This window comes from Pleurodeles waltl, chromosome 10, assembly GCF_031143425.1.
Source record: "Pleurodeles waltl isolate 20211129_DDA chromosome 10, aPleWal1.hap1.20221129, whole genome shotgun sequence".
In the NCBI taxonomy this organism is placed as follows: domain Eukaryota; kingdom Metazoa; phylum Chordata; class Amphibia; order Caudata; family Salamandridae; genus Pleurodeles; species Pleurodeles waltl.
In genome coordinates this window covers 1,041,170,685-1,041,184,544 of record NC_090449.1, presented here as the reverse complement: position 1 = coordinate 1,041,184,544, position 13,860 = coordinate 1,041,170,685, and the positions used below count along the sequence as shown (strand labels likewise).

At 44.8% G+C, this 13,860-nt stretch overlaps 1 protein-coding gene across 1 annotated transcript in view; it reads right to left on the bottom strand.

The window, feature by feature from the left end:
• NEK10 (NIMA related kinase 10) overlaps positions 1-13,860 on the bottom strand; it is a 681,202-nt gene that overhangs the window by 234,897 nt on the left and 432,445 nt on the right. Inside the window, exon 27 of the mRNA XM_069212020.1 lies at positions 11,571-11,736. Coding sequence (XP_069068121.1) covers positions 11,571-11,736 — 166 coding nt within the window. The remainder of the gene's footprint in view (positions 1-11,570; positions 11,737-13,860) is intronic.

Genomic DNA, 13,860 nt, shown 5'->3' with positions numbered 1-13,860 from the left:
GTTGGCAGTTGAGGGAGCAAATTTAAGCATCTCACTCAGTGTGCTTTGCACATCTACAATAATGCATTATTGGAGGGATGGTGCAAATTTAAACAGAGTGAATCACACCGTGTGATATCAACATAGTATTCACTACACATTTACCATCTGAATTACATTACATTTCAATTCACTAAAAAGTGACCAAATAACTGTAGCTATTTCAGGCTAGGAAACATGCTACGGGCCTGCTTACGAGTCTGGCAGCCACTAGAATGCTAGAATCGCGGATGGAGGTCGAACCGCCGCCAATGCGGCGGTCCGAGCGCCACATTACAACCCTGTCGGTCGAGCCACCCGGGAACCGCCAGCTCCACCAGGATCAGAGATCCCAGTGGTCTGGGGGTACGTGGCAGTCATAACTCACCAAGCCAGCGCTGCTGGGGATTACGACCTCCTTCTCCACCAGCCTTATCATGGCAGTAGCGCTGCCATGAAAAGGCTGGCGGAGAACTGGTGCATGGGGCCCCAGAGGGGGCCTGCACTGCCCATGCGCTTGGCATGGGCTGTGCAGGAGCCCCCCTGGCCAGCACCATCGCATTGTTTACTGTCTGCTTTGCAGACAGTGAACTTTGCGAGGGTGCTGGTGCACCATGGATGCTACAGCATTGCCGTCGCTTCGTTTACGAGCCGGAGACAATGCTGTAGCCTGTTTCCCCGCCTGCTGACCTAGCGGGAAACTCTTAATAACTCTGGCAGGAAGGTCACCGCATAGGCGGCAGCCACCCTGTTGGGAGTTTCGCGGACAGAGTTTTCTGTCCGCCAAACTCAAAATCGGGCCCTATTTCAAGATGGTACCTCTTACAGTGATGATCAAGCTGAGATCAAGTTTTTTCTCCTCCTGAAGTTTAAAATTCTAAGCCAGTATGTTACTACCAGGCCACTCTACTCGTAGACTATTGTTAATTTGAAGGCAACATCACTCGATTCAAATGTGTTGTCAGTGAGAGACGCTACCACTTACTCCTGTTCTGACTACCTGTCAGCCACTGGGCACCACTAACCACCCATTTGTGGCTCCTATATGTCTGTCCAGCCCTCTTACCCTTTTATCTACATCAACATCCTGGGCCTGGCTTACGTCATAGGCTGAACTCAACGCGCCGATTCTCAGCGGAATGGGGTATAAGAATACAGACACAGTTACTGTGTGGCATTCTGCATGGTATACCCTTTTCCAAGGGGTTTTACACATGCATTTCCCACCTGCTTTCAGCAGGGGGTAAATGTGTGTGGGTATTTTGTGCGGGGTAGGGGATGACAGAAAACTGGAAAAGAGCCTTCAGCCAAAAAGGGCTGTGTCATAGTTATTGGGTAAATTGACATAGCACAAACTCACTGAAGGTGGATCCCGATCGGAGTCGAAACCAGATCGAGAACTGGTGTCATTAGAGCTGGTAGCAATGCTAATGGCAGAGCAAGTGGAAGTGCCTGCAGCAGATGTATGGTTGGTGACAGAGGCGGAGTGGACTGATTTTGTCTGTGGTCAGTCAACCCTGTGGGAAAAGCCAACAGGTCCAATGAGCCAAAAGTCGAGACAGAGGGAGTCAGAATGAGTTTGAAAATCCGTACCATTGCCTCTTTCAGGATCTCAACTTGCTGCAGTCGTCAATAGCCCTGAGAACTTCTGGGGCATCATCTCCAGAATCAACATCAGGTTCAACAAGGAATTCGGAACTGTGTTACTTAAACATCAGATGCAGGTTCTCTCTCTTGAGTGGAAGCATCTGGACCTCTAAGAGCTTTGCTTGATTTCCCGTTTCTTCTTTGGCTTGTCCCTCAACTTTGCCTTTGACTTATCTGACACGGGCGATCTGAATCAGGATCAACTTGTCTATTTGGATCGGGACCTATATTGTTTCTTTTGTTCAGCAACATAGAACTTGGCTTGCTGCTCCATGAAGGTTTTATTGTGTTTCAATTTCAGGGATCGGTTTGTCACAAGACTGAGTCATGTGTGGTTTCAGGTCACCACAGGCAGATGTTACTCCGGTCCATAACTTATGTCTGTTTGTAAAATTGTGACATGATTGAAGCCTGTCAGCTTCAGGGGAGACATCCTTGCATACTATCAGAATAATGTTAGAGACGCAAAATGGCTTGGTAACAAATAAGCACAATTGGAGGATTAGAGCTTCAGACACCTGTTGAAGACAAAACCTTGGGAAGGAAGGCATATTGCAGGCCTTTAAAAAATCAGTCTGCTGTTAAGACCTTGAGGAGTCAACCCTTTTTTTACGTGAGGCAATGCTAAGCCTGAGCTACCGTCATGGTAAACACACTATGGCCATCTTTCCCCAAAGAAAAGGTGACATCAAGAATGAGTGGAACCCTACTTGAAAAAATATCACATCACAAACTGAACACCTTGATAAAAACATCTTTTAAGTTAGGAATGCATTGATTTTTAAGCATTGCTATTAGGCACATGTCACCTCGTTAGGGACCACAAACTAGGGTGGGCTACTGAGACCTCCATACATATTGATCAAGGGTGTTCGTAATGTGAAGCAACATACTTTCCTCCTGTTGGTACAGAAGATCCAGACTCTTCACAGCCGAACTGAAAGGGACCAGCTGAATTTTACATCGGACCATTAGGTTCTTGTTGCCCAGTCTGGCATGACCAAGATCACATTTATTCACAAAACCCCCATTTCGTCAGCAGCACAGGTGAAACTGTTAGGGGGAGAGGAAGACATGTTAGCCTCTTTTGCAAAATTGAGGGCCCATATGTTTTCAAGGAAGGCAAAAAGCTCCTCAACATACAGCGCCCTCCAATTTTCCACAGCAACCTTTTTCTAGCTCGTGGTTGAGCGCACACTCATGGGATATCCTCATTAACGTGCTCAGGGAGTGCCCATGAACATAACTAAGCCTACCACCCCGGATGTCATCAGAGACATAGGCCCTCATTACAACCTTGGCGGGCGGCAACCGCCACCCGCCAAGGTTCAACCACCACCCGCCAAGGTTCAACCGCCGGGCAGCCGCCAATGCGGCTACACTCCCGCGGGGTCTATTATGAGATCCCCGCCAGCCCAGCGGGGATCTCGGCTGCAACATGGGAGCCAGCTCCAAATGGAGCCGGCGGTGTTGCGGCTGTGCGACGGGTGCAGTTGCACCTGTCGCGATTGCTCCATGGAGCCCCCAGGAGCCCCATGACTCCCCTTTCCGCCAGCCTTTTCATGGTGGTTCTTACCGCTATGAAAAGGCTGGCGTGAGGGGGACTAATAATCCCGTGGGCAGCACTGCCTTGGGGGATTTAAACCGCTGGGACCAATGTGGCAGGAAACCGCCGGTCCCGGCGGTGCGACTGCGGCGCTTCCACCGCGGTCGTAATTCCCCTGGAAGCACCGCCAGCCTGTTGGCGGTGCTTCCTCCAAAACAGCCCTGGCAGTCAAAGACTGCCAGGGTTGTAATGACCCCCATAATGTGACACAATGCAGACTCTCCCAAGCCCAGCTCTCCAAATACTGCTGCATTGCTCTTCCTCATGTCTTCTACTTGCTTTATGCTCCCTTTTTTGTGTGCCTTCTCCGTGCTTTTCCCTTATTCTCAGTGCTTTTTCCTTGCATTTACCCCCTTTTTGTGTACCTTCTCCTTGCTTTTCCCTCATTTTATGTGCTTTCTCCTTGTTTTTTCTGCATTTTTTGTGTGCCCTCTCCCTGCTTTTCATTGGTTTTCACTGCTTTCTCCTTGCATTTTCTGCCTATTTTGTGTGCCTTACCTTGCTTTTCCCTCAGTCTCACTCTTTATCCTTGATTTTCCCTGTTTTTTTTAGTGCCTTCTCCTTCCTTTTCCTGTATTTTTTTGTTTGCCTTCTTTTTGCATTCCCCTTGTTTTCACTGCTTTCTCCTTGCTTTCCCCCAATGTTTCTGTGCCTTTTACTTGCATTTTCCTCGTTTTCACTGCTTTCTCCTTCCGTTTTCCCGTTTTTTGTGTGCTTTCTCCTTGCTTTTTCTCTAAGTGTCACTTCCTCATGCTGCCCGTTATTTCCCGCCTTGCCCCACCTACTGCCACCCAGCGCCCCTTCCTTCTCCCAGGACCTACTTAATGGAGGCCGCAGCGCGACCATATTGCGCCGGTCCCAGGCCCAGTTCTCCTTGTGCAGCTGCATTGACTTGCTCCTATCTTCTCCTTGTTTTATCCCCCATTTTTGTGTTCCTTCCCTTTGCTTTTCCCCCTGTATTTTGTATGCCTTCTCCTTGCTTTTCCCTCATTTTTACAGCTTTGTCCTTGCTTTACCCCTTTTTTGTGTGCCTTCTCCCTGCTTTTCCTCATTTTCACTGCTTTCTCCCTGCTTTTCCCTTGCCACTTCCGCATGCCGCCTGCTATTTCCAGCCTCCCTCCTAGCCCTGCCCACTGCCTCCCAGCACCCCTCCATCCTCCCAGGACCTACTCGATGGAGGCTGCAGCCTGACCCCATTGAGCAAGTCCCAGCCCAGCTCTCCCCATGCTGCTGCCTCGCTCTTGCTCCTGTCTTTTCCTTACTTTTTCAGCAGCTTGAGACCCTCATGGGTGATTTGCCGCGTTTTATAAATACTTGACATCCACACAGTGAGGATTTCACTGCCAAGCTGAAAAAAACTCAAGCCCCTCCATTCATGTTGGAGTAGTGCATCTGTGATGTGTTGCACCAGGCAACCGTTTGCCAAGGAAAGCAAGACAGTTCGGTCTAGGCAAATTCTAAGATGGTTTATATATTACTGACACTTAAGCAGTTACAACATTATGCTGGTGGTCAAATGTCTTAAGCAGCCTTTGCAGCTAAAAAAATATAGAGATGACCATCCCTTGGCCTGAAAGAATTCTTCTGCTCATGCCTATGATTGCTATGGTGAAGTGAAGCTCCAAGGCACCCAGTAATTCTATGAGATGCCACCTCAACCAGGAAGGTCGGAAATCAGAGATGGGGAAATCACTTTGCACAGCTAGTCATTGCTGAAAGTGTAGGGTCTAGAACCTGTTCTGGGGCTTCAAATCCTGAAGCACCTGAACTAGAGTCACAATTTTGGAACTATACTTGCAAAACAACTTATTACATATCATATGTACAATACAGGGAGGAAACCTGCTTCCTTGGCCATTTCTCCACCAAGAAATGGTGTGCGCAGCAGTTTCAGATACGGTGTTGGGATGAGGTTGGATTGGTTGCCTGTTTCCGGAGGAAGGTTTGGACCTTTTTCAAGAAGATATGGAAGGATAAGGTAATGGAGGGAAAGAGAGGCTGTAAAATGGATGCAGTAGCCCAATGGACAATTGATGTGTCCACCATTCTGAGGTCACTCTCCAGTTCTCCAGCAAGTGAGACACCCATCCCACCACCAGGAAATAGCAGTAGGGAATGGAAACACAATCAAATGGGTTTGGTCTCTGCAGTCGCAATTCAGTTTGGGAGAAGGATATTAGTTCATTCTTGTCATCAACGGTTGTCTAGGATATGAACTATTGGTACCACTATGGCTGGGACAGCTGGCAAAGGAACCCAATAAATTACTGTAATGCTGGAGTTGGCAATAGAATGACAAGAGTCTCATAGGTAGCACTTTAAAAAAAGCTTATATCTGCTTATATTCATATCCAGCCAGCAAGTCTGGACATCACAAAAGCACCCTGTCTAACACATTCAGCAATGCTTCTTCAGCTCAATCCAGGGCTCATTTAGCATGCAATACAATCCATCAATCAATGGTGATTCGCAGGATGTGATTAGATACCTCCATGTGAACTAATATTTGTTCATTTAACATAATGCACATGCAAACCTGTTGGGCAACCAACAGTTACTCTCCTGCAGCTCCAAACTCCCTAATTAAACATTTTCTGCCCATGCATCAACCGTTTTTTATACAAATGTTAAGATTTGTGTTGGCAGAAATGGCTTGAACTCAACAACTCTCCAAAGTGGGATTGGCTTTCATGAAAGCTGGGTTCACTAGAGCTGGCAGTGTTTCCTGGTAACCTGTAGGTCAATAACTGAGAAAGGTTTCTGCCACCCAGACAATAAAAGTTCCAGCATAGCATTAATGAAAGAGAGAAGAGGTTCAGATTTCTCGGTTGGAAACCCAACAATTGTGGAGAGGATGTTAGTTCTGGATGCACCTATAGCAAGGATCTTAATTGTGACCACTAGAAAAGAAAACAAATGCCAGTTGGATCTGGCCCTTTTTGCAGGGTCATACCCAAACTCGCATCAGCTATGATGCCACCAAAGGCAGTGTGACTCCAGAAGGCGCAAGCAATAACACTGAATGCGTCAAAGGTTAGACCTTTATACTGGAGAAAGACAAAGTCAGGGCAATTGCTGTTAAAATCAAAGTTAAGCTTATCACCTTGGTATGTTTGGTGTCAAATTAGGGATCATGACAGATCATAGCAGAAGGAGACCGAGATGCTGAAGGCATTCAATATGGCTTCCGAAGATAGGTTATTGGCTTAGTGTTCGCATCTGTCTGAAAATGTAAGGTTTAATGTGCCTTGTTTCTGCTTTTGAGGCCCCTCACACAATGTATGTATGCATTTTATTAGTAATATATACTTTAAAATGTGTGATTTTATTTATCATTTGATTTATATAAACTCACAATATACTGATGTATCTTATAGGATGATATTGTATGATGAGTTCATATGTCAAATATTTATGTTATAGGCTCAGACGAATTTCCACCTGAATACTACCGGAGGCTCTTAAAAATCCTTGTTCTGCACATGTTGAACCTATACAGAGAGGCAGTCTCGAAAGGAGTGTTCTCCCCAGAGATGGATGTGGCCATCATAGTAGCCCTGCCTAAGATTGGTCAGCCCACAGACAACTGTGCCGAGTACAGGCCAATCTCCTTAAACAATGCAGAGTTCAAAATGTTTGTGAAAGCCTTGGGGGAGCTCATCCACCCGAATCAGTGTGGCTTCTTGTTTAACAATAGTACTCGCAACTGCATCAAACGCGTTATTGTGGCACTGGACTGTCGGCAGGTTACAGCTGATCATAATGCATTACTAATGGTGTGCTTTGAGAAGGCGTTTAATACTGTGGATTAGTCCTACCTAGCCACATTCTCCATTGCATGGAATTCGGCCCGATACTGCAATTACATCTGACTCCTCTCTAAGGGACCTGCAGCCAAGATTATGCTCAATGGGACCCACCTGGGCTTTTCCGATCCACAGGGGCACTCGGTAGTGTTGCCCATTGTCGCCCCCCTCCTCTTTGCTCTGGCGATCCAACGTCTGTCAAAATAAATTCGATGTAATGTCCAGGTGTGGGGCTGGAAGTGGGCAAGGGGAATGGAGGACAGGATAGACCTCTATGCTCATGATGTTCTCCTTTACCTAGTAAATCCCAAGGAGTTGGATCCATGGGTCCCACAGATCCTGAAGATCTTTGATGGCGCCTCTGGCTTGCGTGGAAATAAGCACAAATTATTTCTGATGCCACTGAGGGGCGACAAGGCCTCAGTGGTGAACTGGTAAAAGAAAATCCTAATCAAACGGCTGAGCTTTAGACATTTGGAGGTTTACATATTGATGATCCCTCAACTCATGTGGAGTCTTAACCTTAACCCTCTCAATAGGAGAAAGATAGACATACAGAAATGGGCCAGACTCCTGCTGCATATTGTTGGGCGAGTAGTACTTTCCAAGATGATGGCATACCCACGATTCCTATACATGTTGCAAATGATCCATTCCCAAGTCCCAGTGGGTGGTTTGTCAGTCTCATTGCACTTAGTCGTTCCTTTATCTGGGGGTCGCTGAACCCCACGCATCTCCTTGGGACAAATGCTGACAGTCGACATATGAGGGGGGAATGGAGATGGCAGATTTGCAACTTTACTACTCGGCCTCACAGCTCCTGTTAATAAATGACTGGCTGACCTTCTGGGTCTAGATCAGGTGATGCACATGCTCTATGGGACACCTGTCCCAACATGTCTTCTGGACTGGGAAGTGTTCCTCAGCTGGTGAGCGGCAATAGATTCACAGTAAGGGATAAGAAGTTGACACAACAAACTAAATTATGGAGCAGTCACTCGTTGAACCATACGTCACAGTTACAGGAATTTGGCCAATGGGACAAAATTGTGATTAATAGGTGGGATCTCATATGAAAACCTTTGCTGTGTTGCAAAAACACTTTAAGCTCACACACACTTAATTCCACAAATACCTACATATTCGGCATGCATTGGCTTGTCACCACCCAGAGCTTTCTGACCTTCCGGAGTACAGCCTGCTGGAGGCCCAACTGGTGATGGGGGTCTTGGCAAGGTGGAGTACCTAATATCTATTAATCACTCATAAACAACGCACTGGACAGGTTTGCACCCCTGTAACAGAAGTGAGAAGGTTGGGCCCGTAGATGATGTAGACTGAAGGGAGGCACGCATGGCCCTTCCGGGAAATTGCAACAGCTTCCAGACGCAGTTTGATTCAGCTGCTCTTCTTGCACATTACCTAACACTAAACCACTGGTGGCATGAGGGTAGGCTTCCTGAACCCAAGCGTTTCTGGTGCGCTTGCCCGGATTCAGATTTATTCAATATGAAGTGGAAATGCCCCAAAATCGCCAAATACTAGAACTTGATGTCCAAAACCTTCATCCAAGCACTGGGCAGATGCATCGACCCGACCCCAAGGGTAGCATTACTAGTGCTGCTAAATGGCCTAGGGTTAGGAGGGAAAAACATACACTGGTGGGGTTGGCAACAGTGCTGGCTAAGAGAAACATTGCACACTGATGGCAAGCCATCAATTCACCCACATTACCAGAATGGAAAGCAGCAAAGGGCTGGTGCTCCCAGCAGGAGGAATCATTCCAGAAGATGCCCTGAGAAACATGCCAGTGTTTGGGGCGGTTGGTGGGATTAATTTGGCTTGATGATGATTGCTAAAAATGACCATCGACGGGGGAGATGATAGAAGGGATTAAGAAGGAGGATGTGGGGGAGGTTGCAGTCAGATGACGTTCTAATGCATTTTTATAACCAAAAAACAATAAAAGTTGATTATAAAAAAATATAGTTTCAAGGGAGAAATGTAGTAGTCTTAGACAAATGTGCAAGGGAAATGACACGTTTCAAGTCACATCTTACATCACAAATCACAAGGCTTGCTTTTCCAATAATATCGTTCAAATATAGTTAATAATTTTCTAGTGAGAGCCTCTCAAGAAGAGTGATCCTCCAGGCATTCGAGAGGGAGCATCTGTTCCAGAGCAGTCATATGCATCAAGGCGGCACGGTGGTCCTTGCTGGCGCTAGCTACCTGCTTCTCAGAAGAACAATGCCATAACATAAGTGAGGATTGGCCTGGCTTGTCTGACCAGGCGACAGGCTGGGAGACACTAAATCACAGTGTGTACTGTGGGGCTGTTTAGGAAGCTCCTATGCTTGTCAAGATTTTGGAGCTAATGTAGACATTAGTCTGGGATAGAAAGAATGAATCCCCTCATATATTTTAGCCTAAGATTGCCTTACTATCTACTATGCAAATATGTTGCCATTTATTTTCGTTTTACATGTATTGTCTCCATTTAACTGGCCACAATGTTTATCTAGACAATTACCCTTATGCATGTACCCTGCACTCAATCAGGGCTTTAACATAGTAATAAAGCCTTTAAAAAATAATAATGTAGAATTTTTGTGGGAGTGTGCATCCTCCTGGGAAAGGTATTCCAGCAATCCACATTGCAATAAGTGTATTCCTGATATGACTGGTGGTGTTGCAGTCTGCAATATCTCCTGGTAAGTGATGGGCGATGCATGGGTTGCAGTCTGTCTGTCTTTCCCTCTCATACCAGTCTACTGGGCCATATTTATAGCCAGACCTGTAAAAATGCATCCAAGGGGTGTGTAAGAAGAGGACCGGTGATGCCTCATCTACTAAGATTTCTCTCAGGATGGAAGGAGCGCACTTATCTTTTATCCCCTGACTTCAATAAAGACCTGAAGCCAAGTTCCTTGAATTCTGCAAACAGATTTGCCTCTATTAACTTCAAGCACCTGCGGTGGATCTGTCAGTGTATGGAGCAGGCCTTGTTGACCTGACCGAGCCAGAGAAACCCCATGCATCCATCTTGGTAACTGGTGACCACCACCCGGCTCCTACATTTCATGCAAGGCAGAAAGGCAGGCATAAGCATAGCAGAAAATATAAAAAGCACATTGAAAAAGAGACAATGAAAAAGGGACACACTCCCGATTGTACTGTCGGTTGCATACTGCAAAATGGGACCAATGTCACTAGTCCCAGGCATGTCCCACAAAGAACTATCTTGTAATGGATGGCGATGACTACACTGCTCACAATGAGCGTTTCTCTGGCACCTACAAACACCCACTGGCAGGGTTGTAGTTTGCACTTTGACCTCTGGGGCTTTCTGCAGAACGAAGTGCCCTTTAAAAATTGTGGTCTTACTGTTATATTCCTAAAACTAAAAAGCATCCATTGCATGTTTTGCCGAAAGCGGGGTATTAACGCGATATTCTCATCAGAATTTTAACACAACCTTTTGGGAAAATTTCCCTTCGTCTTCAAACTCGAAAATTAGCACAGGCTTCAAACAACTTTCTCAAGTTGATTACCAGAAAAACAGAGAGCCTCCTAACTAGCATAAGACTCCCACATTGAGACTCTGATTCATGCCCTTCTCCCCCGGATCTTGCACTCATAAAAAAAGTGTCTTTTGATTGGCAGAGACATTTCCTTGTAAAGAAGATCACAATTCCAGCTAGGTGCAGGATAATGTTTAAATCAATGTACACTGAACATCAGTTCTTTCTGTTGGTCGGTCTCATCTTTGGTTTAATCAAACGCCACCAATTTCACCCTAAAGTTGTCCATCAATCTTCCCTAAAACAGGAGATCACCAGCTTTGAATGTGTTGTAGAGCAAAGAACTAATCTTATCACAGTCCAACTTGGGGCATTTCCAAGTTCCATCCACAATATAAAACACCTATCACATTATTATACGCCTTTTAAAAACCTTGTCCTCTCCTGCATGATGCAGTTTTCGTTCATTTGACTGTCCAATTTCTGAAATAGTGACTTAAGACACCTGAGCAATGTGCACTCTAAAAAGCACAGATAGCCCATCTGCCAGCATAACAAAGAGATAAATCTTTGCCATTTGGGCTCGAATGGTATAAAGCATGGCTAATTTTTTATTATCATATCATAAAATAACAAAACATCACATGTAACCACAAGGCACCTGGAAACAAAAACATCAGCTAAACCTGGTTTCTGGGTTGGGTGCAGGGAATGCTGCTTTTGTGGACACCAAAAGGTGTGAATTCTGTCGCTAAAGTAATGACTTTCCACGAGGAGTGGGGACTACACCCTCTCAATGGCCACTAACAAACCAGTGTAAGAAAAAATACTGAGACTTGGCTAATCATCTGGCTAGGTAATCCAAACAAAGCCTTCAGATCCACGAGGACATAAGAATGGCGGCCATTTTGGATTGAGCATACATGGATTAACTAGGAATGACTGCATAGTGGGTCTGGACAGAATTACCTTTTTCTGTGCTTTCGACAGTGTAGATCTCGTCGCAAAAAACCGCATCTGAAATGGAATCCCCAGCGCCTGGTTGAAAGGTTCCAATGGGCAGAACAAGGCTTGCTGAGCAGTCGCTCTTGAAGCTGGTAGAAACACTGCTGAAGCTACTCGTGGAGTATGGAGTCTGGAGGAAACACAAAGAAAGAGATTTCACTTAGATGTCCTTATGTCTTTGTTTAGTGGTGCTCAACATTCATTATGTAAATCTGTCCATTGTGAGTAGACAATAGTTACTTTTAAATTTGGTTTTCTGAAGATAAATGTAGGTTTGGATATGTCACACACTCTGATGCGGTTTCATTATGATGGTTACTAGAAGGCTCACAGATGTAGTTTGCGTGGTTCTTTTCAAGTTTAAGTGTTAGTTCAAGTTGTTAGTTAGCATAAACATCTTTTAAATAAAACAGTTACACATCACTTCTCCTTAGAATAAATTCAAAGTGGTGGCACAAGTAAAATGAATTAAAATAAATGGAACTGCATCAATTCAACTGGATAGCACATATTTGATGAAACACTTAATCACAAGTACTTTAACACGCCTGCCAGAGCTGTCCATTATTATCTTCTCCTTTTACCATCTACCCATCATTAATCAAAACAGATGGATGAACTCTACTGCCTGGGCACAAATCTGAATAGATACGGCTGACAAATGATTTCTGAAATTTATGTTGGTTCACTCTCTTAACTTCTACTCGGGGTATAGCTGGTGGACCCTGGGCTACATCTATATACTGAATTCCAGCATCTTGGACAATATTCTCAAATTCCCTTTCATTTGTGGTCCATGTCAGGCTTTGTGACAGCCAAAAAGCCATTCTCCCAAATACTATATTTCCCAGAAGCCTTGACCTTGTAGCAGACCCCAGCAATGATTTCAAGCTTCCCAGGAAAAGACTGCCTATTCTTAGGATTGTAAGAAATAAATATTGGTACACTTGTTACAATTGTATCTAAACATCCTTAAAGAATCTTACGCAAGACCTCACTGCAGCAGTACAGTGCGCCTAGGACTTATCAAGGTCCAAGACATACATGGATACACCAGTTTCGATATTGTGGAATATACATGGAAACATGAAAATAAAACTGAACTTTCTCTTCCTTATAAAGGGGGATAGAAGGAAGTACTTTTCTGAGAGTGGCTTGTTATAGATTTTAAGCCTTTTCGATTGAAAAATGATGGCGACTTTCTATGAATTGGTGTACAAACATTATTCAATTGTTTTGGAATTAACATAGTTGACACAGGTCGGCTTCTCAGTTAGATTGGGCATCACATCTGAAGTGGATACGCTGTCTTTGAGTCGTTATCTTATCATTGACACACAATGTCCTTATTATATAGCCTTGAAAATGACCGAGGTTCGCCAAAACACGTGTCAGCTGAATCATCTGTATCTTTAATCAACGGTATTCCATGTCTGATGTTAAGATTGAGTAAAAAGACAACTTGGCACTTTCTGTGAGTTGAACTACTTATTTAAAGAGGAGGAATTCAGGGCTGAAATGCTATGGAATGGCTGAAACTAAACGTATCAGGGTGCCTTACTATAAGGTTGTTTATATACAATTGTAGTGAATGCTCCAATATTAATTTCTTACATGATTTGAGCAGTGGTTACCATATTTGTGGGGTCCCGCTTGGTTACATTGTGCTAACAGATGTAAAATATTGTGTGAGCACCAATTTCTGAAGGGACAGTGCTTCGAAGGTGGGAAAGTGCAACCTTTATACCACGGTTGCCTGATTTTGTATACAATTCTTAAAATTCTCTGCTCACTGCGTTGTCTCAATCCTTGCAAGCCAAGGATGGGCGGAGGAATCATCACACCTGTGAGCACTTTTAGAGCCTCTGTTTCCTATAGTTTAGTGTTGATCATTGTAGCAGAGTTCCTGTTTGACTGACAGGTTGTTTGCAGAGATTCCTGACTCCCGAGTTCTGCTCTCTTTGTTTCATGAACCTGCGGTGTTTAACGGTGTATTCTAGTTTCTTGAACCAGGACAGCCTTGCAATGCACCCTTGCTTTCTGAACTGGCTGTTATCTTCTAATGCATCCCAGTTTCCAGAACTAGGACTGTTCAACAGTACTTTCCTCAACTCTTCAGCTGGTGCTAGTCAGTGCTTCCCCCTTCCTTGAACTTTCACATATGTCATTTCCCTTTTTGCACTCTTTGCTTTCCTCTACCAGTTCCTAATTTTCCAATGTCCAGTGTTTTGTCTTCTCTTTCTTGCTTCCTTAG